The sequence below is a fragment of the Rhinolophus sinicus genome, linkage group LG14 (genome assembly GCF_036562045.2).
Source record: "Rhinolophus sinicus isolate RSC01 linkage group LG14, ASM3656204v1, whole genome shotgun sequence".
NCBI classification, from domain to species: Eukaryota; Metazoa; Chordata; class Mammalia; order Chiroptera; family Rhinolophidae; genus Rhinolophus; species Rhinolophus sinicus.
The window spans coordinates 51,750,506-51,773,815 of NC_133763.1; the positions used below are offsets into that span (position 1 = coordinate 51,750,506).

Consider the following 23,310-nt stretch of genomic DNA (forward strand, 5'->3'; position numbering starts at 1 on the left):
GTATCTGATTTAGGTCATCTTACTTGTTTAAGCCACCCCCCCACCCCCGACACACACACCTCTTGCCTTTAAAATCATTTTATAAAGAATGGCACAAGTTTGGGGGTTCTGTTTACGCAACTAACCCCTCCCCTTGCCCTGCTATTTTTCCCTGGGCGAGGGCTCACAGCTCTTTACAAAGCCAGAGGGAGTCAGGCTGGGGAACCGGGTCTCCTTGTTCCTGCCGGAGCTGAGTGCAGGAACTGCTTTGCTTCGTTTTGCTGTGACGAGAGCGGGGCTGGGGGGCAAGGCCCGCACAGTCCTCCGGGAGCCGGTCCTTGGTCTTCTGACTGACCGCTGTCCAGCCCTCTCTGTGCTCTTGAGGTTTCTTGTGGTCGGATGCAGCTGGGCTGGGATAGAGTTTGGAGCACCCAGGACGGGGCGCCCCGAAAATGGTCTTGGGGTCCCTCAGGACTGGCGCTCTTCCTGAGGCCACTAAGCTCCTCTGAGGGAGACAGAGATTGGGTCAGATTAAATGTGTCGCTAGAGCTGCATAGTGGTTGCTGGCTGAGTGTTTCACCTGTGTGTGGACCTGTGTCTCTGCTCAGATTTGCGCTAATCCCTAAAAGTCTATTTTTAAAGTGCATGTAAGAGGCCTGAGTTCTAACCCTCTCTGTCTGTGGTGCGCCTGCTTTCATCGTACCCCATCCTATATCCAAACCTCATTCGAATAGTATCCCCAGCCCCTGATCACCCACGTATGCAGTTTTTGCTTGTTAGACCCCAGGAAAAGGGCAGGCTGCCCATCCATTTCCTTGCTGAGCTGGGAAAAAGGAGGGAGGCGGGAAATCTTAAGATCCAGACTCATGTTATATACAGGTCCTTCTGGGCACCAGCCGCCAGTCTCTGAGCTTGACGCTTCTCCCCAGCCGAAGCCCACCGGGAAAAGCAATGAGGTATTTCAAAGGCCTAGTCTTTGCTTCTGAGCCCAGAGTTGAGTTCTGTTCATCCAGGGTGTCCTGGATCCCCCTGCTGTCCTGAGGACACCTTGGTCCTCGTAGAGGTCCTTATATCACCCCCCACCCACCACCTCAGGCCTCCCAGAAGCTGGGTGAAGGGGCATGGGGAAGGCGACAGAGCAAAGCTCAGGCTGGAGATGGTATTCCTTCATCCCCACCCTCTGGCTCTCGGCCCACTGCCAGGCAGGCCCTGGGCAGAAAACCAGTCTCCACACGTGGTCACTCGCAAAAGAATAGGCAGGGACCACGCTCCAGGGGGCATGAGAAAGGAAAAGGCTGAGGGTGGGAGGGCGCCCAGGGAGGTGGGCCAGCAGGCTGGGGAGGGGAAGGGAAAGGAGTCCCTCTTCCAGGTCACTCGGACAGTCCGTCAGGTGACTCGATTTCAGTGCTGAAGAGCTCCTTGTAGAGTGGGGGGAAAGCAGCTTGGACCACAATGGGGTGGAGATGCTGGAAGGATTGAAGCTTTTCCACGTGCTGGCTGCACAGGCTCCGAAGCTTCCCCTTGGGCGGCAGCTGCAGATGGGGTAACGGGGAAGGAAGGTCAGTACCATTCTCCCCAGAGCAACGAAATCCTCTTGTCCTTCCTGGGCTACGGTAACCTTCTTGCTTTCTCTCTATGTACTTGGCAGTCGTGGGGCAGCCAGACCCCACTGGGAGGGGGAGCTGTGTGTCAGGCACGTGGAGACCCGGAGAACGGGTGTGGGCCTGGTGGTTTTCTGGGTGGAGCCCCCAGTCATGTTTCTGCTTCTCCCCACATGAACGCCATTCTGGGCGCTAACCCACACTGGATGCTCTTAAAATAGTGAAATGTTGTGACTCTCTGGGTGCTATTCTGTCACATGCCTCTTTGCCTTTGACGATGATGTTCCCGTCACCTGGAATGCCTTTCCGATTCTTGTTTGCTTGGCTAAGTCTTACCTTCAAGTGTCACTTCCTCCAAGAATATTTCCCTTACTACCCCCTCGATTAAGGGTCCTTCCTGGGGCCTTCCCTCTGTGTAGCACTTAAGCCCCATTTTAGGAAAATGACCCACTTTGTCTGCCTTCCCACCCTAGGTTTAAACTCCTTGGGTAGGGTTCCCCCCACCCCATGGCAAATGCTCAATAACTGTTTGAACTAAACAATTTCCAAGCCGGTGCCCAAAACCGCCAGCACTCAGCCAGAGGGTCAGTGACAAAGGCCCAGAGACCCACCAGGAGACAAAGGCAGGGAGACCTCCCTGGAGAAAGGCTGAGAAAGCCATTTATCTCCTGGGGTTGCCGGAATAACCAAGTGAGGCTTAATAACACCTCTCACCAGCCACCCCCACTTTCTCCCCAGCTCAGTCTCCCAGGAAAGGGGCGGTCAGGGAAGAGCGGGTAGCATGGTAGCTCTAGAAATCATCCTTTTCTCATTTCTCTTCCTTTACTTTGTTTCTTTGGCCTATTGCAATATCTTCCTCCCCTCCACTCCCCTTCTTCCCTCCTCCCCTCCCTCCCTCCCTCCCTCTCTCCTTCCTTCAATATCTGTTGAGAACTTACTCAGCTAGGCACAGGGAAGGGCTGTGGTGATATATCAGTGAATAAAATAAAATATCTACCTTTATCAAATGCACATTCTAGTGAGGGAGCCAGAAAATAAACAGATATATAATATGTCAGGGGATTTCTTTAAAGAACATTAAAGCAGGGTGAGGGGTCGAGGGCTTTTTGTATGGGGTGGTCGGGGAAAACCTCTCCAGAGTGAAGGGATGAGCAAGCCATTTGGAAAACTGGGGGAAGAACCTTCCAGCAGCTGGAACAGCAGACACAAAAGCCCAGAGACGCAACGGTGTGAAATGTGTTCAGGGAAGACCAAGGGGGCCGGTGTTGCTGGAATGGGTGGCTGAGAGGCCAGGGAAAGGAGATGAGGTTAGAAAAGAAGTCAGGGGCCCGTGGGCCACAATACAGGCCCTAGATTTGCTTCTCAGCATGATGGGCAGCTGTCGGAGGGCTGAGAATAGTGCCGTGTGGCTGCTGTAAGGCAGACAAGGCTGGGGCCAGCACCCAATCAGGAGGCCTCTCTAACTGTCCAAGTGAGAACCGATGGCTGCGGGGTGGGGTGGATGTATGATGACAGTGGGGAGGTGATGTATTCTGAAGGCGGACCTCACCGGATTTGCTTCCCACCTGCTCTCCCCGTTCCAGTCTCTCTCTCTCCTCCTAATCTCTCCTCCCAGACTTGAAGTTCTTTACTGGCAGAGACTGTTTTTAAGTCTTGCTGTGTCCTTGGCACCTAGCACTGTGCCTGGCACACAGCAAGGGCCCATTGCCTGAGTGCTTACATAAGTGGTTCCTTTACACTGGCTCCAAATTAAATTGCCTAAATAATAGCTCTGATGATATCATTCCTCTAACCCTTGGGGCTCTCTATTGCCTAGAAATAAAACCTTTACTCTTTAATATGTCATTGAACGTCCTCTCTGATTTGCTCCCTGACCTAATTTTCCAGCTTGCCTTCTGCTACTTCACTGCCCCCATCAATCTATCCTGATCTTTACACTTTAGTCAAAATGTCCCTGAACTATGTTCTCCATACATGCACTGTTTGCCTCCTTATTTTCACTCATATTTTTCTCTAAGCCTGAAATGCCTGCCCCACCCCCATGAATGTCTATTAAAATCTTACTCATTTCATGGCCTAGTTTAAGTGCCACCTTCTTTAGGAAGCACTTGGGATTCACTGCTTTTACCCCCAAAATTACTTTTCTAACATGTCCCCAATACCTCTTATCGAAGTAATGTTATCAGGAATATAGTGGAAACAGAACTGGGATTAAATCTTGGCATTTATCCCTTACCAATCATGGAAACTTGGATACGTCACTTAAGTCTCCTTATTACTACAGGAAGATATTAACATCTGTCCTACTGACTGAGCTGCCCGAGGATGCGAGGGCATGTCTGTGACAACACTGTGCTACTGGCGTTATTATGGCTCACAGTCTACGTGTGTTAGAGCTACTGGTACGCGAGTCTCTCCTTCATTCCAGATGGAAGACTCTAGGTGGGAGCAAGGATGCGTCTCTGTATCTTTCCATTCCACGGTGCCTTGTACAGGAGGTGCTGGGTTAGTGTCGGCTCTATTAAACTGAATTGTTCCCTAGGGGCCCCTCCCAATTGCACGCTCTCTAACTTTCCATCTTTACGCACACAGAAGCGACTGCCTGTTCCCTCAGTTCCTGTGCTCGCGCAAGCTCCCTAATGCAATACGGCACTGGCGCCTCTGTACCCTGAGGCCCCAGGCCTCACCAGCCCAGCTATCACAGCTCTGGCGTGGGGCCTGGCCTCTGCTACCCCAGGGACCGCGCCTACCTTTGCCAGGATGCCTTGGCGATGAGTCTTGCAGAGATGGTGATGAAAGGCCAGCTCCAGATTGTACTGCAGCTGCTCTACTTTCCTTTTCTCCTGGAGCCCCGGGCGGCCTGAAGGAGGGGATGGGACCACAGTGAGAACGAGAGAAAACATGGACAACAACTTCCACCAAAGGGTGGGCATCTGTGCTAGATGAGGTCTCCCTGCTTGTGTGTGTGCTTGTGTGTGCGTGTGCGTGCTGGTTTGATAACGGTAAGCTCTGGGGTGTTGGGTTTGGCTCGCTGTCTACAAGGAAAACTGGGGAGACAAAAGGGATGAGAGCTTCCAGTCTCCCGCCCCCAAGCTGCCTTCTCCCTGGCACCCTAATAGTTCACATAGTCCACCCAAAGCTAGGCACTAGGAGTCTTGCCGTGGGGAAAAAAAAGAGAAAGAGAGAGAGAGATGGGAAGACAGCCGCCTGCCCCCTGGCCAAGGATGACCTCAGACGGAGACGCAGGCCAGCGGCAGCGCCTCTGCAGCAGCCTGTAGCTAAGTAACCTCCACGGACAAACCACTTTTGGCCTGGGCTCCACAAAAGAGCCTGAAGCCATCTTTTAAATCTTTATTTCCACTTTAACGGACATGTGTAGGTCTCTGCTCGTCGGCAGAGCCAGAAGCTGGTCATTTTGGTGTGCAGACTCAGGTTAGTTGCTGACCCATTTCCCCAGGTTCCCTGAGCATGCAGCCCTGCCCACTCCATTGTAGTGGGGCGGATATCCGGAGTCCTGCCATGACGGCCAGCGGCCTTAAAATTAGTTTTACGATCACCTGCGGGAGGCTGTTAAAAATGGTGGTGCTGAGGCCGCACCCCAGATCAATAACCTCAGGTTGCTGGCAATGGTTTGTAAAGCTCCCCGGGTGATTGCAGGGTGCGGCCACAACGGAATGACTGACGACGTGGATGCACACGCAGACCCCTTTCTCTCGGGACAGCCTCACATCAGCCTTCACTTCCCCTCAGCCTCACATCTCCCCACCTCTCCAGTCCCACTGTGCTGCCCACTTCCTCTCTCCGGCTCCTCTGAGTCTTCATTTGAACTCCTTTTGTTACACAGCGATATTGGTCTGTAAAGGGCTTGTGCGCTCTTTAGAGCCATCGCTCAGGTTTCATCACACCTGAAGGTCCAGTTGCTTCAGTATCTGTGGCACCCCCACCAGCTGAATGTCCCTTACCCAAGCCCAGGGACACTCACTGGCATTGATGAGGACAAGGGCTGTGTAGAGGGCAATCTCATCCTCGGAAAAGCGCAAGGCACTCAGAGAGCGGGAGAAGTCAAAGATGGAACTGATGAGCTCGCTGCAGCCTGACGGCGTGGAAATGAGAGAGTGAGCAAGGTGAGGGGGGCCTCCGAGCCCACGGGCACCCGCCCTCTTGGTGTTTGGCGCGAAGGGGGCAATCTGCCTGGAAAAGAGGGCGCCCTGGGTCTTGAGGCTGCAGATGAGGTGGGCATTAAACTCGTCGATCTTGTTTCCCCTGCCCCTCACCCAAGGCTCGGAACAGCTCCACGCCACCGTATTTGCCCTCAAAAAAGACCGTGTGGTTCTCGGCATTGTAGGCCCGGCACATCCTCACCAGCACCACTTCCATGGCTCCTGGGGGGTGGGGAGAAAAGCCCGGCATCCGTCTCTGTGCCCCAGCGTTGTGGTTTCCTCAGCGCCACCGCCTCCCTCCACGCGGCCCTGCGCCATTCCATGCTCTGTGCCTGCTCCCTGCAGGCCTGCCCACCCTCCTTGGGCACCTGCTTTGAGGAGCACGATCTGGTCATTCTGGCAGAGCTCCATGAAGCCCGAGAGCCTCTTGGCGAACTCCACCACGTACTGGATGGCCTCGGTGAGGCGGTGGGCACAGCGTTCCCACATCTCCCACACGGACTGTAGGGAAGGAGGGGGTCCCACTGTAGCCTCTTGATGACCCCCTGGCCACTGCCCCAAGCCCCTGGGAGTAGGTTCTGAACCCCACGTTCTCAACACAGGTGTGTTAGCCTATTCTCAGCACGCGGCCACACTCCAGGGCCATTCCTGTCACTGGGTCGCTTGTACTGAGCACCCACCGGCCGCTGGCACCCACGGAGCTCTTGGGGGAGAATAAAAATGGCTCAGAAGCTTTACCCTCAAAGCGTTTGTGTCTTGTTGAGGTGAGAAAGACATACTGAATGCCCCTCCCCAAAAGGACACACCCGAAGGTCTTAATAACCTAGAGAAGCAAAAGCTCTGTGCCAAACGAGTGTTCTACAGCGGTGTTGTCAGAGTGCTGGAAGCGAGAGCGTAAGCTTTGGAGCTCGATGGACACGCGTGGCCTTTGGCTCCCGGAATGAGCCTATTCACCTCTCTGAGCTCAGTGTCCTGGTCCCATTAAAGACAGCAACACATGGCGGCCTCACTGGGGGGTGGGGGGTTGTGAAGATCAGGGATAATTGATGTAGCGCGTTTAGCACCGTGCCTGGGAGAGCAGGGGTGTCTGACAAACGGTAATCACGACGCCACCTATAGCCATGGCTGATAGAGCAGGAGGACAGGGCACCACGATGGGGTGCTGGAGGGGGGAGGAGGCGAGCCCGCCACAGTGTTTCCAGGCGGGGGCTCGGGCGAGCTGTCCTCCGTCTGCTGGGGTGTAGCCACGCCCCCGGCCTTCAAAGCAGGTGCACACACGTGTCTCCCTTTGACGCCTGCCTCACCCCAGCCCACAGGGTGTGCAGGTAGCCATCTCTGGGTGCCCCTGGGGGCGGGATGGCCTCCCTCCCAGCAGGCCCCCTGGCCTCACCTTCCTCTGGTAGCTGGCCACCTCCTCCCGGGAGAAGAGGCTGCAGCGAAGCCGCAGCAGGTCCTCCAGGCGCAGCTGACACGTCTCCCGGTAGGATTTGCACACGTTCTGCAGCAGGTGCTCTGGGGCCGAGGGGAAGGCATGGCTCCTACCGTGCCGTGCGAAGGGCAGCCCTCTGCTGGGCCTCCCCCCACTCGGCCTCCCCCTCGACCCCCTTGTCCTCGACCCCTAAACTCCCTGAGACTCATGTTTGGGGACAGGGGGTGCCCACTCGGCCCCGCTCTGGGAAGCCCCTTTCTCAGCTTCCCACCCTGCCGGCCTCCCCAGCTGCTCACCAATATCCGTCAGGGAGGCATAGGGTGCCTCTGGGGTGCTGCGGAAACTGGGGCTGCAGTAGCTGTCCGGGCCCTGCCCTGGTTCCCCCAGCCCGGGTTGTCTGGGGTGCTCAAAATGAAGTCCACACGTGTCAGGGGTCAGCTGGCCGCCCGTGCTGTAGCAGCCCTCTCTGCCCTCAGCCTTGCCCCGCTCCGGGCTGTATTCGAGGTGGTATGAGGCCCCGTTGAGCCCAGATTTGGCCAAGCTGTGGGAGTAGGAGGGCCCGGAGCCCGGGGCTCTCAGGAGACCAGGGGGACAGGCGGAGGCCTCGGGCAGGTCAGGTGAGGAGCCCAGGGGCAGCTGCCCATCTGGGAGCCCCAGGGTGCAGGGGCGGGGGTCTGCCCCTTGGCCCCCTGTGGGAGGGGTCCTGGCCACTTGCTCCCGCTGCTCCCGCTGCTGCTGTAGCTGTTTTTGCACCTCAGCGTGCAGGCTGTCCCTTTGCTTCTTGGACATGCGGCCAAACTTGACAGCTGAAAGAGGTCGGGATGGGTTTTTGAGGCAGGAGGATAGCGTACAAGGCAGTCGGGAGGCATTTGGAGCATTACGGGATTCACTGGCTGCTCCCTGAATAGCTGACCCCAACCTCGCTGGGGGGACTTTTGTTCAAGACCCCTCCCCACCTCTCTCTCTCTGTGCTCTGTGCGGCCCGGGCCTTTCAGTCTTGGGCACACACTCGCCCAGCTCCAAACCAACTTCTAATCGTGGCAGAATTCAAGCAGTGAGTCTGGACTGAGGATTCTGGCCTCCAGATATTGGGGCTGGGGGTGGTTGAGGAGGGGGTTGAAGCTGTATTGGGGTCACCTCGCCTGTCTAGGAGGGTCAGAGGAAGAGGAGAGCCGAGCACTCAGGGCTCCCTGTGGTCAGGCCTGCAGGCTCCCTGGTGACCTACATACTCACCACAGCCCAACCCAGGCTGGTGGCTTCTTTCTGAACATCCTCTTCTGTTCTCTCTTTCCTGCTTTTCACTCCCCCCACCCCTCCCAGGTGTGGGGGCACAGCCCCTCGCCCCGCCTGCCCCTTGCACCCCTGCGTGTTTCCTTTCACTTTGTTATTTTGGGTGCTGAAAAGTGCTGACGGGCTGCTTCTGCTCCTCACCACCCTGCCTCCCCCAGCCCTGCCCTGGGCTCCCTCTGTGGTGGGAGTGGGGGTGGGGGGCGCGAGGAGGTGGTGGGTGAGGAAGGTGGAGTGTGGAGAAGGGCACCAGGAGCGGCAGCCCTCCCCACTGCCACCGTCTCTGGGTTGTTCTCAGGCCGCCTCTGGCTCCATTGCTGTCGGGGCTGGGAGTGGGGGGCTAGGGAGGAAGACAGACTGGGACTGCAGCAATGGGCAGGAAGGAAAGGTGTGGAACCTGGATGGTTTGGGGGCTGGAGGGGAGCAGAGGGAGGCCCCTCCATCCTGAGGAGAAGAAGGAAATGCAGAGTGGGGGCCCTTGGGAAAAGGAGGGTGGTTCCAGCACAGCCCCAGGTTGTGGACTGTGAAGAGGTCTGAGGAGGGCACTCTGCCCAGCAGCACAGTGGACAGGAGAAGAGACAGCCTGTGGGAGGAAGCCAGGGCGAGCAGAGCTCCAGAGGGGAAGGGCGTTTGTGCAGCACAGCAGGGGGAGCGCGGGGCTGCCGCCCGCTGGCCTCACCGTCTCGGGACATGCCCAGTGCCAGGCATTTCTGCAGGCGGCAGTGCTGGCATCTGTTCCGGCTCGTGCGGTCGATGGGACAGTTCTGCTGACGGGTGCAGGAGTAGGCCACGTTACAATTCTGGCTCCGGCGGAAGAAGCCCTGGGGACGGCAGGCAGAGAGACCAGGCTGCCCATCCCCGCCAGGCCAGCTCGGTCCCCAGGGCCGAGCGCCCCAGGCCACAAGCTCTCCCAGACCCCAGCTTTCCCAGATCCCACCACCGGTCAGTTTTCTGTCCTCCATTTCTTAGCATAATTGCAGTTTGTCCTGCAGTCACTTCGGTGGCTCCTGACAAGGCCGCTGTGTGCACAGGGACCTCCAGGTAAGGCCCCAGCCTCCTGCCGCAGGAGCCCGACCACCATGGAGTCGGAGGCCACTGAGCCCCTGTCCAGGAGAGAGTGTGTGTGTGCTCTCACCTTGCACCCCTCGCAGGTGATGACCCCGTAGTGGATCCCAGACGACTTGTCCCCGCAGATTTTGCAAGGGATCACTTCAATTTGTGCTGGAAGAGAAAGAGCAGGAGGTCAGCCCAGGGTCATGGGTACAGAGACGCGAGCTTCCCCCCACCCCCACCGCCAGTGCAGCTTGCCGTCCCCTCTGGCCATACGGAAGAAGCCAGGTGCCAAGCACTGCTCAGCAAAGTGTCTGTGGAAGCCGTTTTTTTGTTCTGTGGGGTGGCCCGGCTTGTACCAGCTCTCTGGGGGCAGAGAAAGCAGCTGCGCAGAGGCCACCTGCTGAGCCCTCCAAGTTGTAAAGCTCCAGTTGCCTCCCTCCCGCCTGGGGACCTAGGAGTCCTGGCTGCTTCACAACACCTGCTTCCCGCCCAGGGGCCTTCCCGCGCTGGGGGCTTCCTCTGTGCCCCCTCCCCCACTGGGGCACAGAGGAAAGATGTGGTGTACCAGGCAGGGGGCACCTGGGGGCCAGGTAGGGATGCCAGCCATCTTCAGCTGGGCAGTGAAGGCTCCGGGAAGGGCAGAGGGAGCAGGGTCCACAGAGTGGGGTCCAGACAGGGTATGGAGGAGACCCCAGGAGAGTGGGGCTCAACAAGCCAGCTCTGCTGGATGCCTGAGAGCCAGGGAGAGAATGAGACACGGCTCCTAGGCAGCCCCGGGCCCCGGAGCAGTGTTGTCCAGGCACGGATGAGTGAGGATGCTTACGTGCGCACGAGGGCCCCTGCGTGCAATGGTATGTGCGCAATCCTCAACGTTAACACTGGGTCTCCAGACCGTCTCATTCAACTTTCCCTTCTCTGTACGCGAGGGAAGAGGCCAGATGAGACGGCTGGTTGGCCCAGGTTCACACAGCTGGTTTGCCTCAGAGCTGGCGCTACAGCCCAGGTTACCTGAGCTTTCCGTTACGCGGTTCTGTGTACATGGCTTTTGGGGTGCACACATCAGGGGGTATGCGTGTGTGAGTGTGTGTGTGTATATACACATGGAAGGTACACGTGAGTTGTGAGCCAAGGCGCATGTCTGCTGGAGCCAGCGTGCACATGTGCATATTTGTGTGTTAGTGTTTGTTCACTGGGCATTAGGATGCCCTGCTGCCCACTGAGGTCGCTGTAAGCTGTGCCTGCCCCCCCTCCCTTTGCTGTGGTTTGCTGCTGGCCCCAGGTCCATTTCCTCTACTTCGCCAGCTCTCGTCCATGCCCACACCTCTCTGCTGTGAGTTTCAGGGACCAGCATTTGGCCCCCCGCCAGCCCATCTTTGAAGGGGAGCTGGGCAGAGCCGGAACCCTGCTATTTCAGGTGTTCCCGTCACCGTCACCCGCAGGCATGTGGGCCTTTGCGCTGCCATCGCTGACCTGCTGCCTCCCCTCCGAGGGGGGAGGTGGGGCGGAGCAGGCCAGGAAAGGTCTGGAACTGAGGCCCCTCTCCTCTCTGACGCTGCTCCCTGGAGTGTCCTGGGAGCTCGCCTGCCCCAGGCCGGGGCCCTGGGACCATGTCGGGCCTGCCCACGTGAGGTGGGAGGATGGCCATGGCTTGCCCACCACTGCCTGAAAGATCAGCTCCATCATTCTTGAACCATCTTCCTCTCAGGCCAGCCTCGAGCTTAATCAGAGTAAGCTGCTGCCTTCTCCAGGGGGACAGGGCACCTGGTTGTCTGGAACATGATGGAAAGTGAGCTTTTCAGATGCTTCCTAGTAAATCCAGAGCAGGGTGGAATGCATGGAGGGGAAAAGAGGACAGGAGGGGGTTGGGGACCTGGAAAACGGGCAGAAAAGGTGGGGGCACCTGTCTGTCAAGTCCCTCCGCTTCTCTAGGCCTCAGTCCCCTTGTCGGTAAAATCAGGATGAAAATGACATCGCCTGTCCCAGGGGGACTGTAGTTCAAGAGCACGACCTGTGGAGAGGGCTGTGCTCCAGCGAAGTGCTTGTAGGTCAGTTACTGCTGAGCGGGGCTGAGGGCAAGGAGGCCAGTGGGCACCAGAGGCCGAGGGACAGGCTTGCGCCCGTCGAGTCTGCCGTCTGCCGTTGCCTCAGCACCTCCCCCCAGCGCAGTGGTCTCTCTCTCCTCAGCGGCCGTCAGCCCAGAGGGGAGAAACCAACATGGGTCACCCAAAAAAGTAAGCGGGAGGGAGACTAGGCCAAGCCACAGTGGGAACTCGGGCTCCAGCCCAGCCGTCGACCACAGGCCTCCCTGCCTGTTCCCTTCTCCCGGAGCCACATCCGTGCTTGTGTGTGTGTGTGCCGACCACATGGTGACCCAGACACGTCGCCCTGACCCATGCCTGACCCACTGCAGGCCCTGGCCCGAGGAACTCACAACGGAGTCACCAAGACCTTTGCCTTCTCAGGGGATGGTGTGGCCAGCCAAGGGCCCCCTTCACAAATACGTGTGGGGGACATCAGGGTTTGGACCCAGCCACCAGGCCAGCCGCTCCGCCATGCCCTCAACCATAGTCCAAGGCAGAGTTACCCGGGGACACAGAGGCACATGGTCCATGAACAGACTTAGACCCAGGGATGGACAGACAGCCAAAGAAACACAGAAAAACCCACCTACGTCCTGGCCCAGGCCCAAGCCCTGGGCCTGTCAGTGCTGTCAGACCCTCTGGTCCCACTCCTTCCTCCTTCCCCTGCCACCTGTGTCCCCTTCATGCCATTTACCCAAAACCTCAAAGAGAAAGCCCCGTGCATGAGTGTGTGTGTGTGTGTGTGTGTGTGTGTGTGTGTGTGTGTCTGTGGGGGGGCGGGGGGAGAGGACGGGAAGGGGACTGGCAGAGGTGGCGGTGGGGGAGCGGGAGCTGAAAAGCACCTTGGTCGGTCAGATACCTCACCTTCTAAACTCACCCCTTTGCCGCAGCCCATGCTGGGAACCCAGGTTGGGGAGGGGGAGCTGAGTAATCACAGGATTACTCAAACTGTTTCCCGGGAGCCTTGCCTGCCAGGAACTTACCATCTAAGGGCCTGACGGTGCCAGGAACTGGAGCCAAGCAAAGGTCAGGCACCTCTAGGCCAGCCCTGCAGCACAGCTCCCACAGCAGCTCGCCCTGCCCGTGCCCTGCCCGTGCCCTGCCCGTGCCCGCTGCTGCTTTGGGAAGGTCTGTGTATTTTACTGCCACTCCCTCCCAGGGCCCATAGGAGAGAGAAATGCCCCCACCTGCACACGCCATCTCCTGAAACCATCCAGTGACCTGACAACTCTAGCCCTTTGTATCTCAAACACGACCGCCTGCCCGGGGACCTTGTTAATATGCAGGTCCCCGATCCAGAGGGACGTCTGAGGGGGGCCTAGATTCTGCATTTGAACAAGCTCCTGTTTGGTGCCCGAGCTGGCTGGGTCTCAAACTATACTTCCGAGGAGCAAGCATTTCCTCCCTCTTTCTGCTTTTTTTTGCCAGGCTGCTCCTACTGGGGGATGAGGGTGGCGCTGCTGGTCTCTTCCCCAGCTCATTCTGGTGTCTTCTCCACCATCCAGTGTGACCTCTAAAAAATGTCATTCTGATGCAGTACTGGGAAAAGAAAGTGAGTCTCTCCTGGGTCGCTTTGGACATTGAAGGATGGCCAGGGAGCTTCCTGTGAGCGCATCCTACGTGGGGCAAACCAGTAGAGACAACCTGGTCTGTGCTCCCTGCCTCCTCTAATCTCACCCTTCTCACAGCTGCGAGATTCATTGATATCGCTGATTGAATGCATCCAGAGCTGGCCCTGTGCCACCCTAGGAAGCCAGCCCTGGGCCCTGTCCAGGTGCCCTGTGCCACAGAGAGGAAGTGGTAGACGCAAAGCGGGGGCTGCAGCCCCGGGGGATCTCTCTCGTCAAACCCCAGCACCACCCCCAGCCCTGGTGGAGCATGGATGCAGACAGGAACCCCGGCGCTCCTCTGCTCCCTGTGTTCTGTCAGTCTAGAGCTGGGCCTTCCCTCTCTTTTCTTTCTCTCCCCTTTCCTCCAATGGATACCGATTAAAGAGGAATCATAATGGCAGGCATAAGCATTGGCAGAATTCTAACTCTGTGCCAGGTTCTAGACACAGCTTTCATTGAGTGATCACATAAACCCTGTCAAGTAGGTACTAGTATCGTCCCCATTTTACAGATGAGAAAACTGAGTCCAGGAGCGAGAGTACATGGCTTGGCTGAGGTTATACAGCCAGAAGTGGCACAGCCAGCACTTGAAGCCAGGTCTCTAACTGGAGAGCCAGTGTCTGCAACCATTAAGCTGTATACCCTACAAGGATTGGCTGTCCCAATGCACTGAGGAGAATGGGACAGGGGACAAGGTTGTTTACTGGCAGAAGGGGAAAGTGTGAAATGAGGCAGGTGGGGTAGGAACAGAATTCAAGCCAGGACGCGAGTCTAGTGTAAAGACCCAGAGACCCTGTTCCCTCTGCCCCGGCTCTTGCTCTGAGGTGCCAGCCCCCACCTGCCCTTGCCCACGTCTCAGGGGCAGGCTTGAAGGCCAAGGTGGGACAGCCCTAATGGAGCTCCTGACTTGGGACCCCCCCTGGAAAACTGCAGCGGCTTTGGGGTGTGGACTGGCTTGCTTGCACCTCAGCAGTCCTCTCCGCAGAAATGAAGGAGTGAGTGGGAAAGGGGGGTGCGTCTCTTTTCTTAGCTTAGGCGCCCCCCTCCCATCAGTCGAGTCTCGGTCCCTTTCCCCACAGAGACCACAGCTCTGGCCAGGAGTCCCCCGTGTACCCAGTCTGTCGCCAGCCTCCCTCCTTTCTCAGCTCTCAGTTCCCGCAGCTTCTGCAAAGCTGGAAACCATGGTGGTGGCTGCACCGCAGGGGAAAGGGGGGCTGGGGGGGCGCCAGGAGGGGTGTCGTTCTACCTGGTGAGCACTCCTCCCAACCCATGGCGAGCATTTTCTGCTGATATACCCAGATCCCAGGGCTGAGAAAGTAGCGAAGCTAAAACTCAGGTGGGCGAGGGAGAGTCTGGGGTTTTGAACAGTTATCAGAGACAACCAGCCACCTGAAACCCCCTCCTGGTGCCCCCGCCACCCCCGCAGTCTGGGACTGGAGTAGAGGAGGGGAAACAAAAGAATTGAGTGAAAACAACCTGTGGATGGGGGAGGGGGTGAATCAGCAGGAGGAAGCTGAAGAGTGGGAACCCGGCTGGCACCGTCAGCCACCTTCCCTGCCTCCAGGGCTGTTTCTCTTTCCCAGAGGCCTCTGCTGCTCCAGAGGCTCTGGCTTTGGCCCCCAGGCCCTGCCCTGTTACCAGCCTCCCCCCATATAGACATTTCCGTCCTTTCTGAGCACAAAGTCCCAGGAAAGGGGCAGTGTTGCAGCAGCGGGAGTGGCCTGGCCATGGAGAACAGGAGACCCCAGGGCTGCCTTCCCTGGAGAGCTCTCAGTAGGGGAAAGTCCCTGCTCCCCCTTTGAGTCAGAGGCACAGAGGCAGGGCAGGGGGAAGGCGCCCCTGGAAGGGGTGACAACACACCACCCATGTCTCATTGTGATGGCACTGGCTGGGCCACTCCAATCTCTAGAGCCCTGGCTGGGGGTGTTGGGGATTCCCTTAGGAATGGGAAGAGAGGCAAAGGAGGGGTGAGGAGGGATGCAAGGAAGGAGGGGCCCTCTGTAAAGTCCTCGGGTGGCCCTGGACTCTCAGGGTGGGGACTTCTTTCTGGCCCACTGCTCCTGGTTGGCATGACCAGACTTGAGAAAGATCGGGCACAGCTAAGACACGCCTGCGACCTGTACCCCTCGTCCCCCCACCTCCGCATCCAGGCCCACTACCAGGGCTTTCTGCCTATTGACTCCACACTGGGGGTGGCCTCACGGTGACATGAGTGGGCCTCCCGCTCTCCGGCTGGCTCATGGGCACTTCCTCTCTACTTAGCAGCAGTCACCATGGCAGGGAGCCTGCACCATCCTTGCAGAGCCTCCGTGAAACCCATGCCTCTCTCTCACTTTCCGTCTTCCTAGGCCCTGGCAGTGCCCAGGGTCTCCCCTCCATTGCCAGTCTGTTCTCCGTTCCATCTCTCCCTGGTCTGTATGCCTCTCCATCCTCTCCACTTCTGTCTCTGGCTTCACATCGCAATCAAAGTTTTGGCTTTCCTGGCCTTTCTCCATTTATATCCATCCAGACATTACTCGCTTCCGTGTGTTTCATAGATCTCCGTCCTCTGAGCTGGGTCTCTGCGTCTCTCTCTATTTCTTGGTCTGTTTCTGCTCCTTGCCCTTTGGGTGTGTCACAGTCCCAAGCCCCCAGTGCTCTGAGTTGCCCCAGTTGTGGTTAGAGGGCGTGGTGGTACCTGGCACTCACGGTGGGGAGGGGGCAGTCAGATCAGCTGGGGCTGTGAGGTCCCAGAGATGTCCAAGTGAGAAGGGCCAGTGACACCGAGTCCCATGTTGGAGGAGACCCCGTCTCCTTCCTACCAGCCTGGATGGAGCTGTGGGGGGTAGCATCCTATGTTGGAGACTCCTGCCCTTCTGCCAGCCTCTGAAGCGCACCCAGTCATTGCTTCCCAGGGCGGATTTGCTGATTTCTGGGAAGATGGGTTTGCTGCTGCACTGGCTTCTCCATCCCACACGTGGACATGAAGCTCTTTCCTCCTCACCGTCTACCCCCTGGGAAAGCTGAGTGCTTTTCCCTCCCTGTGGGGGTCCCTGACTCAAGACCAGGGCTGTCTTCTGGGTCCTGGGCCCGCAGAACTAGGAGCTTGTCCCAAGTTGGTTTTGTTTTTCAGCTCAGCTCCCTTGTTTTGCAGGTGAGGAGACCATGGCCCAATGACTTGCCTAAGACCACAAGGCTAGTCAGTGACAGAGGTGGCACCAGAACCTGGTCTTTAGACTCTCGGCCCATGGGTCTTTCCAGGACCCAAGATGGCCTCCCTTCTGTGTCTTGTGGGAAGACCCCAGGTAGAGGCCGGGGCTGCGTCAGGACACGGGTACCAGGCTTCTCTTTTCCTGTCTGCCCTGTGCTCTAAGAGGCTCTCTGGCTTCCCTCCGTGAACACGGGGGCTGGTGGATTTGTCCACCCTTGCTAGGCCAGGAGGTGCCGAGACCCCAGACATCTGCCCCCCAGCTGCTGGCCTGTGGCTCCAAGCCAGGAAGGGGGTGAAGCTGAAAGTTCTCTGCTCCCATCTCTACTGCCTGGTCTCCCTCATCAAATGGGTGACTGAAGCTGGGGACACACACACACACCCACACGGCATCCCCGATTTCACTCATTCCTTTCGTCCCTGGGCTGGGCAGGAAGTGTGGTGGCTCTGAGGCCTGGATACTGGGGTTCGGACCCCCTCTGCCTGCTGACCTCGCTGGACGCTCACTGTCCTGCTGCCCCAGGCACGGCAGCTCCTCTGGCCTCCTTTCCCACCCCGCTTGCAGGCAGCTTAGAGGTACAGAGGGCAAGTCTGCAGTGGGAGCCAGGAGAGCGAGTTCAGGCCACCTGTTAGTCACCAACCTCCATCTACTACAGCTGTGTGATGTGGGGGGAAGCGCTTGGCCTCTCTGAGTCTCAGTCTTCTTGTAAAATGAGGGGGCACCTCAGATACCCTCACAGATTCTTTCCAAAACTCATGGCGGAGGAGTCCCTTTCCTATCGCCGCTGCCGCTCTCAGAGCAGAGCTTGAGCAGCCAGACACCCCAGCTACTCTCAGAGCAGTGCCTGATATCCTGACACCCCAGCTACGCTGCCCCGCTGCCCACAGACGTGGGCCTTGACTAGGACACCCTGCCAGGGAAGAGCACCCTGCTTTGCTCACTCTGTTCCCAGGATACCCCTCCTTTCCAGAGGGCCTGGGGTGACAATGGGCCCCAGGCTTGCCCCCTCCCAGGTGGCCCCATTCACTTACTTCTCATGGCTGAGCTGGGGCTTTGCTGCCTTGGCTCCCTGTCCTCAGAGGGAGGTGGTCCCGAGATTGGGCGCAGGTGGCAGCAGGGTTGGGGGCGAGGCACTCTGAGCAGAGCGTCAGCCCACAGCTCTGCACCCAGCTCTCCCCCAATGCTTCTGGGCAGGGGGGTTTAAGCTCGCACCACACAGGTGGCCGAGTGACAACCCCCCCACTCCACCCCCCCACCCTCCCTGGGGTGCAGCGGGTAAGATGACAGGCTCCCCACGTGGCCAATCTGGGCCTGGGGCAGGGTGTGAGGGGCGGGGCAGCCAATCACAGGGGGCGTTGGAAAATTCCAAAACCACATGCGACAGCCACAGGCGTAAAAGCTGTTTCCACCTGACAGGGTGGTTCTGGCTGAGGAGCCAGAATGGAGCCAGTTTCCTACTCCCCCTCCCCTGAGGACCCCCGAGCCTGACCCTCTTTGCCAGGTGACTCCAGGGACAGGGATGTTTCTAGAGGTAAGTCACAGGATGTCCGCCCAGGTCGGTGGCATGTGTCACCGGAGACCCTGTGGACTGCCAAGAGCCGTGCCCTGTGAGGCACAGTCTGGGAGGCTGCCCCACCCCCCACCTTCGGACACTGTGTATGCCCTGGGCTAGGGAATAAATGATCATCGTAGCTGTAACAATCCTCAGACAAATGCCCACTAGCTGCAGGAGGCGGTTTGTCCCGCAGAAACGGCCTCAGGAGTGAAAGTGCTGCAATTAGAATGCAGATCGATGATGCTGTGTTGATGGTGATAATGACGCTTACTGTGTGCCAGAAGTGGTTCTTAATATTTCCTGTGGATTAGTTAATCCTCACAAAATACTTTATGAGGTAGGTTCCCTTATCCCCATCTCAAAGATGAGGGACATGAGACACAGAGAGGTTAACTAACTTGCCCAAGGTCACACAGCTGGTAAGTGGTGGAGTCAGGATTCAAACTCAGGCAGTTTGGCCCCGGTTCCATTTGAGGAATGGGAGGGTTTCTCTGGTTCAAGTCTGCTCTTGACGTTGTCTCAGCCTGGGAGGGCTCCTGGCGTGGGAGTCTGTCTGTAGAGTTGTTGGCCTAGGGGCTCTTCTGAGAGAGCGATCCACGTTGGAGGCCCTCTAAGCCTCACACCTGCTCGGTGGAGTACCTCACACTGGGGGTTCCCTGGTCAGGGCCCCTTAGTAGTCAGGGACCCTCTCGGTCTGGGGGTCCCTTCTGGGAGCTTGTGTTTCAGGGCCTCTCAATTTGGGGGAGCATTAATCCTTTCTGGCTTCTTCAGTCAAACTCCTACAAGATCTCTGATTTTGCTGGGACTCTAGCGGCTCCTCAGCCTGGTACAAGCTGTTCCCTGCGGGCCTTCCTAGGCTCTCAGGAGCTGGGCAGGGGACTGTGGGAGGGGCTGCCAGCCAGGGTTCTCGGGAGGACGCTCATGGCGTGGGGGTGGGGGTTGGGAAGGGCATAAGGGGGTATGGTCCTGGCCGAGGTTTCTGTGGTGAGGGGTTAAGGGTAGGAATGGAGTTTAGCCTTTTCCAGTTCCAGCTGCTCCAAAAGTCCCCCTTCACCCCCCACCCACATATGGTCCCTGGCTCCCCTCCCCCGCTCACTCACGCAGCTCCCGCGTCACTCCTTGACCCGCTTTCCTCCTAGGGCCCTGCTCAGCATTTCCGTGGGGCCCTGTGGCTGGGGTGGGGGGGGCAGGCGAGGCACCGTCAGGATTGTGCTGAGCAAAGCAAGCCCCCACGGGGGGAGGCAGCATCCTGGACGGCCTCCCAGCCCCTGTCTGCCCACCTCTGTGATTTCTCTGCTGGGAACAGGGAGGCTGCAGGTTCTCTGGGCTGTGGGAGGGGCAGCAGTGAGCTCTCCCTGGAAGGCCCTGGTGGCAGCCCCTCCTGCCCGAGTTGTCATCACTGCAGGGACCCCTGCTCTTGGAGCCCTTCTCGGAGTGCCCTCAGGCTGTGAAGGGCATGCATGCCTCTGATGGATATAAGCTCGGGGCCTGAGGTGGAGTGGGTGTATTTCCTGGGGGGAAATGTGGTTCTCCCACGAACGCGGAGGGTACATCTGATGTGCTGACAGGCCTTTCCAGGGGATGCTTCCTCCCCAGTAGCCACTGGGCAGTCCTTCCTGAGCTCCAGCCCCTTCTCACATGCAGTAGCCTTAGTCTTCCAGCAGCCCAGGACCCAGAGTGCCCCGTCCATGGTGCTCCCTACAGAGACGAAGGCTTTCCTGCTCTCCAGACCTGCACAGCCTGGCCCCAGGCGGGTTCACACCTCAGGACGTGTTAACCACCAAACCTGGCTCTGCCCACACAAAGCCTGCTGCCGGCCACCCTGCCTCCCTCCCGGCCCCACCCCTTGCATCTCCTGTGCCTCTGTCCAGCACCTCTCCCCTGCTTTCCCCACAGCTTCCTTTTAATTGTGCCCTTCTTTCCTTGCCATGTTCCCTGATCTTGAGGTTTCTTCATGCCCCCTCCTTTCCCCATCTCCCCATCCTCTCTTCAGGCCCAGCCACCTCTGCCTGGTGTCTCCATCTCTGTGCAACCTACATGCCTTTCTTTTCCGTGAACCTCCCACAGTCCTGGCTGGATTCTGGGCCACCTCTCCACACCCCAGCAACAGTTCTTGCCCCAACCCTCTACTCACAGGTGTGGGTCTTCTTTGCAGCCAGCAGCTCTGTAAGGAGAAGAGAGGGAGTCAGGGCCAACAGCTGAAGTCCGTGGGGGACCGAGAGACACTCCCCCTGCTCACAGGCCTCCTCCCCCACCCCATTCCTTCCCAGTGGAACCTGGCATCTGAGGAGAAGGTGGGAACACCCTCCACAGCACCCTTCTCTCCTTGGTTCTCTGCCCTCAGTCACACTGGCTCTCTCCCAGGTCCTCAGAAGTGCCAGGCTCCTCAGGGCTGCTGGGACTGCCCCCACCCCCAAGCCAACTTTTCCTCATCCCTCAAGTTTTGGATTCCCACTCTTCCTTTCCCGGGAACGGTGTTTTCCTGCTAGATGGCAGGCCCGATGGAGGCAGAGACCGTGTCTGTTTTGTTTGTTCCCCCCTTGGATCCCCAGAACCTTCCATACGCCTGGCCCATCAGAGGCGCACAATAAATATTCACCAGTCAGAGTTAACGCTCGGTGGGAGTTCAACCTCTTCATTGCTTATTTGTGCCTGAAAGCACCTGGGAGTCCCAGAGGTGTGGGGGTTGAGAGCAGGGTGAGGGGGTGTTTGGAGGAAGAGGGGGAGCTGCAAGCACAGACCCCCCTCTGCTTCCACAGGCCCTGGCTGCCCGGCCCACCAGCCCGCACAGGAAGGCTGCGTGGCATCTGTCCATGTACATCCGTCCATCCAGGCGGAGAGCAGGCAGGAGGGAGCACAGGTGAGTCGCCTGGCCTGAGTAGGGAGGCACAGCCGGCCAGAGGGGCAGCTGCTGAGGGGAAAGCCTCAGCTAGAGCATGTCGGGTGTCGTTGGATTGTGTGGTTGGCATTTATTCAACTCTTACCCAGGGGGCCCCTACAGAGCTTTCCCCCGCCAGACCTTGGTCCGTTTCCTACATCCATGCAGCAGTTCCTCCTGGGACACAGGGCCAGTCCTTTGTCCCAGAAAACCCAGCAGCCCTGCTTCAGGCCCCTATAGTTTCCCTAACCTCTGTATGTGCTCTCCTGTTATTTTTCCCGTCTGCTGTCCAATCCTGGCCACCACGCACCACGCACCACCCACACTGTCCCTCTGCCCGGTGTGCTCCCCACCGGCAGGCTGGTGGGGGGAGTGGACTTGCCGCACTGGCTCTGCCGGGGTGGGGCTGGGGGTAGGACTGCCCCGAGGGGGCGTGGCTCCAGCCGGCACTCCCGCCTCCCCTGCTGAGCCTGGCTGGCCCCGCCCAGCTTCCTCCCTGACGTGGCACCAGCTCTCTGGCCTCCAGCCTTGCACCTCAGAACAGTCCTGGGGGGGGGGGCGAATGTGCCCCCTCACGTGCCAGGCAGTGTAGTTCTTCCTGCACCGTGTGGCCTGGAGCCTGGCAGCTCTGGCACTCTGGCTTTCCCGCTGTGCTCAAGCCTGTGGCCTGGGGATCTGCTCTGAGAGGGTCTCTGAGTTAGAGCATCGGTGGGGCCAAGACTACCTGACCCTCTGCCCCCCCACTCCCGCTGCCCTGCGCGGGTGCCCCACGTTCTCTGCAGAAACGAAACTCCATACCTCTGGGCCAGTGGGAGGAAGGTGCCAGGCTACTGGGCATGGGCAGCTTGCTTCCTCCCCCACCCTTGTCTGTCATCCTCAAAGGCAGGACAGGTGAATGAATAGAAGGTGGAGTGGCCAGCCTCCCAGCCACTGCTGCCTGGGGTCCCAGCCAGCTGCGCTGTCTCAGGGGACTCAGTACACAGTACAGTGTGTCCGCCTCACGCAGGCAGCGCGGACACTTGCTCACATTCTGACCCTTCCCTTGTTCTTGCTTCCCTGCCTTGCTCCTCCCGCCTTCCCCACCTGTCTCCTCCCTCAGTTCTCCCTGTCTCTCCCCTCCATGTGTTTCCGATGTCTCCTCCTTCCCTAGTTCTCCGCTGGCATGTCCCTGGCCCCTCCTCCTGTTTCTCCTTGTTTCCGTCAGACTTGTCCTGCCTCAGCAGTGTGCTTTCCCCCTGCCCATCCATCTCGCTCCTCTGCTCTCTGCACTCCTCCCCTCCTCACTTCCTGACCAGTCCCATCTCTCCCTCTCCTCTGAACTGCCTGGCAGTCCCTTCCACCTGCCTGCAGGGCAGTAGGGCCTCTTACCCTGCGAGGCTCGGTGGTGTCTCTGTGGGGCCCTGTCCATGGGGCAACTCTCTGGGTGCCGTCCTTGCCGCCCTGGCCGCCCAGGAGGGCAGGGAGCAGGGCCCAGGGGAGGGAGGAGGGTGGAGGGAGGGAGCACCTGGTCCGTCAGCAGGCAGGGGAAAGGAGTGGCTGGCAGAGCGTCCTGGCACCAGGAGGGGACAAGGGGAGAGCCAGAAGGAACAGAGTTTGAGGCCTTGAGGAAAAACAGGATAAGTGAAGGGAAGGGGACTAACATTTATTGATCACCTACCGTGTTCTGGGCCCTTTGCTGGGCACTTGACATAAATCCATCCTCGCAACACCCACCATGAGGCAGGCATAATGTCTCCCATTTTACCCCTGAGCTAAGTGACGCTCAGAGAGGGCAACACTTACCCACGGACTTGCACAGGACAGGATGTGATCCAGCTGTGATTTGAACCCAGGTCTTTGTGACTTCAGAATCACGTGTTTTCTCTCCGACAGGTGACTGAAGCAGGGGAGCTGTGGAGGGAGAGGTGGGGAAGGGATGCCTTATTTGGGCGATTGTGCCTCTTCTCCGGATGAGGCCAGACGTCCCAGTGGCCCCTCACTTCCTTGAGGCCTCTGCCTGCTGAGCCCCTGCTCTTCCTCGCTGCCCTTCCCTAGAATCCCGATTCCCTGATGCCTCCACATTTGACTGCTGTGTTGGGGGCTGGAGGTAGGTCTGCAGGAGTGTGCCAAGGCAGAGGAGCAATGGGAGGGAACGGGAGAAGAGGGGAGAAAAGGGGAAGGGAGGGGAGAGGAGGGAAGGGGAGAGGAGAGGAGAGGAGAGGAGGGAAGAGGAGAGGAGAGGAGAGGAGAGATGCTACACTTCGCTAGAGCGCCCCCAGGCTGAGCGGGCACGCACCGGCCTGCCCTGAGGAAGGGCTCTGTGGAGGGAAAGGGCGGCGGGACGAGGTTTCCATGGGTACTGGGTGCCACTTCTGTCCTGCACAGCCACGGCCCAGAGTTTGATTAGCTGGGCCTGGCTCTCCTGGTTACCCAACAGGCCAGCTGGCCAGGGGCCAAGCTGCAGTGGAGAGGCTCCCTGGCACCTCCTCCTGCTCTCCCTCCCAGCTGGT

At 58.6% G+C, this 23,310-nt stretch overlaps 1 protein-coding gene and 2 long non-coding RNA genes across 7 annotated transcripts in view; 2 read left to right on the top strand and 1 right to left on the bottom strand.

The window, feature by feature from the left end:
• Positions 1-23,310, top strand: part of LOC109451576 (uncharacterized) — a 420,408-nt gene that overhangs the window by 12,303 nt on the left and 384,795 nt on the right. The window contains exons 1-2 of one of the 2 annotated variants that reach the window (XR_012491871.1): positions 17,631-17,919; positions 20,703-20,803. This is a non-coding gene — a long non-coding RNA (uncharacterized LOC109451576). Of the gene's footprint in view, positions 1-17,630; positions 17,920-20,702; positions 20,804-23,310 lie in introns of those variants that run through there. The other variant, XR_012491873.1, reaches the window with a different exon arrangement.
• On the bottom strand, positions 831-23,200 carry RORC (RAR related orphan receptor C). 3 transcript variants are annotated; one of them, XM_074319189.1, is made up of 13 exons: positions 23,097-23,200; positions 22,604-22,711; positions 20,078-20,107; positions 19,044-19,115; positions 9,592-9,677; positions 9,136-9,277; positions 7,466-7,975; positions 7,131-7,252; positions 6,109-6,241; positions 5,855-5,962; positions 5,563-5,673; positions 4,331-4,440; positions 1,340-1,511 (listed from the first exon to the last, which is right to left on the bottom strand). In XM_074319189.1, exons 1-13 carry the CDS (start codon positions 23,152-23,154, stop codon positions 1,350-1,352), a joined length of 1,752 nt encoding a protein of 583 aa, XP_074175290.1. In that variant the 5' UTR covers positions 23,155-23,200; the 3' UTR covers positions 1,340-1,349. The 3 variants fall into 3 exon arrangements, with proteins under 3 accessions (XP_074175291.1, XP_019595453.2, XP_074175290.1); XM_074319190.1 differs by lacking the exons at positions 19,044-19,115; positions 22,604-22,711; positions 23,097-23,200 and adding exons at positions 10,980-11,278; positions 22,190-22,358 and having other exon boundaries at positions 831-1,511; XM_019739894.2 differs by lacking the exons at positions 19,044-19,115; positions 22,604-22,711; positions 23,097-23,200 and adding an exon at positions 22,190-22,337 and having other exon boundaries at positions 831-1,511.
• On the top strand, positions 1,436-5,568 carry LOC141568677 (uncharacterized). 2 transcript variants are annotated; one of them, XR_012491879.1, is made up of 3 exons: positions 1,436-1,538; positions 4,173-4,505; positions 5,238-5,568. It is a non-coding gene; the product is annotated as an uncharacterized LOC141568677 (long non-coding RNA). The 2 variants fall into 2 exon arrangements; XR_012491878.1 differs by lacking the exon at positions 1,436-1,538 and adding an exon at positions 3,734-4,085.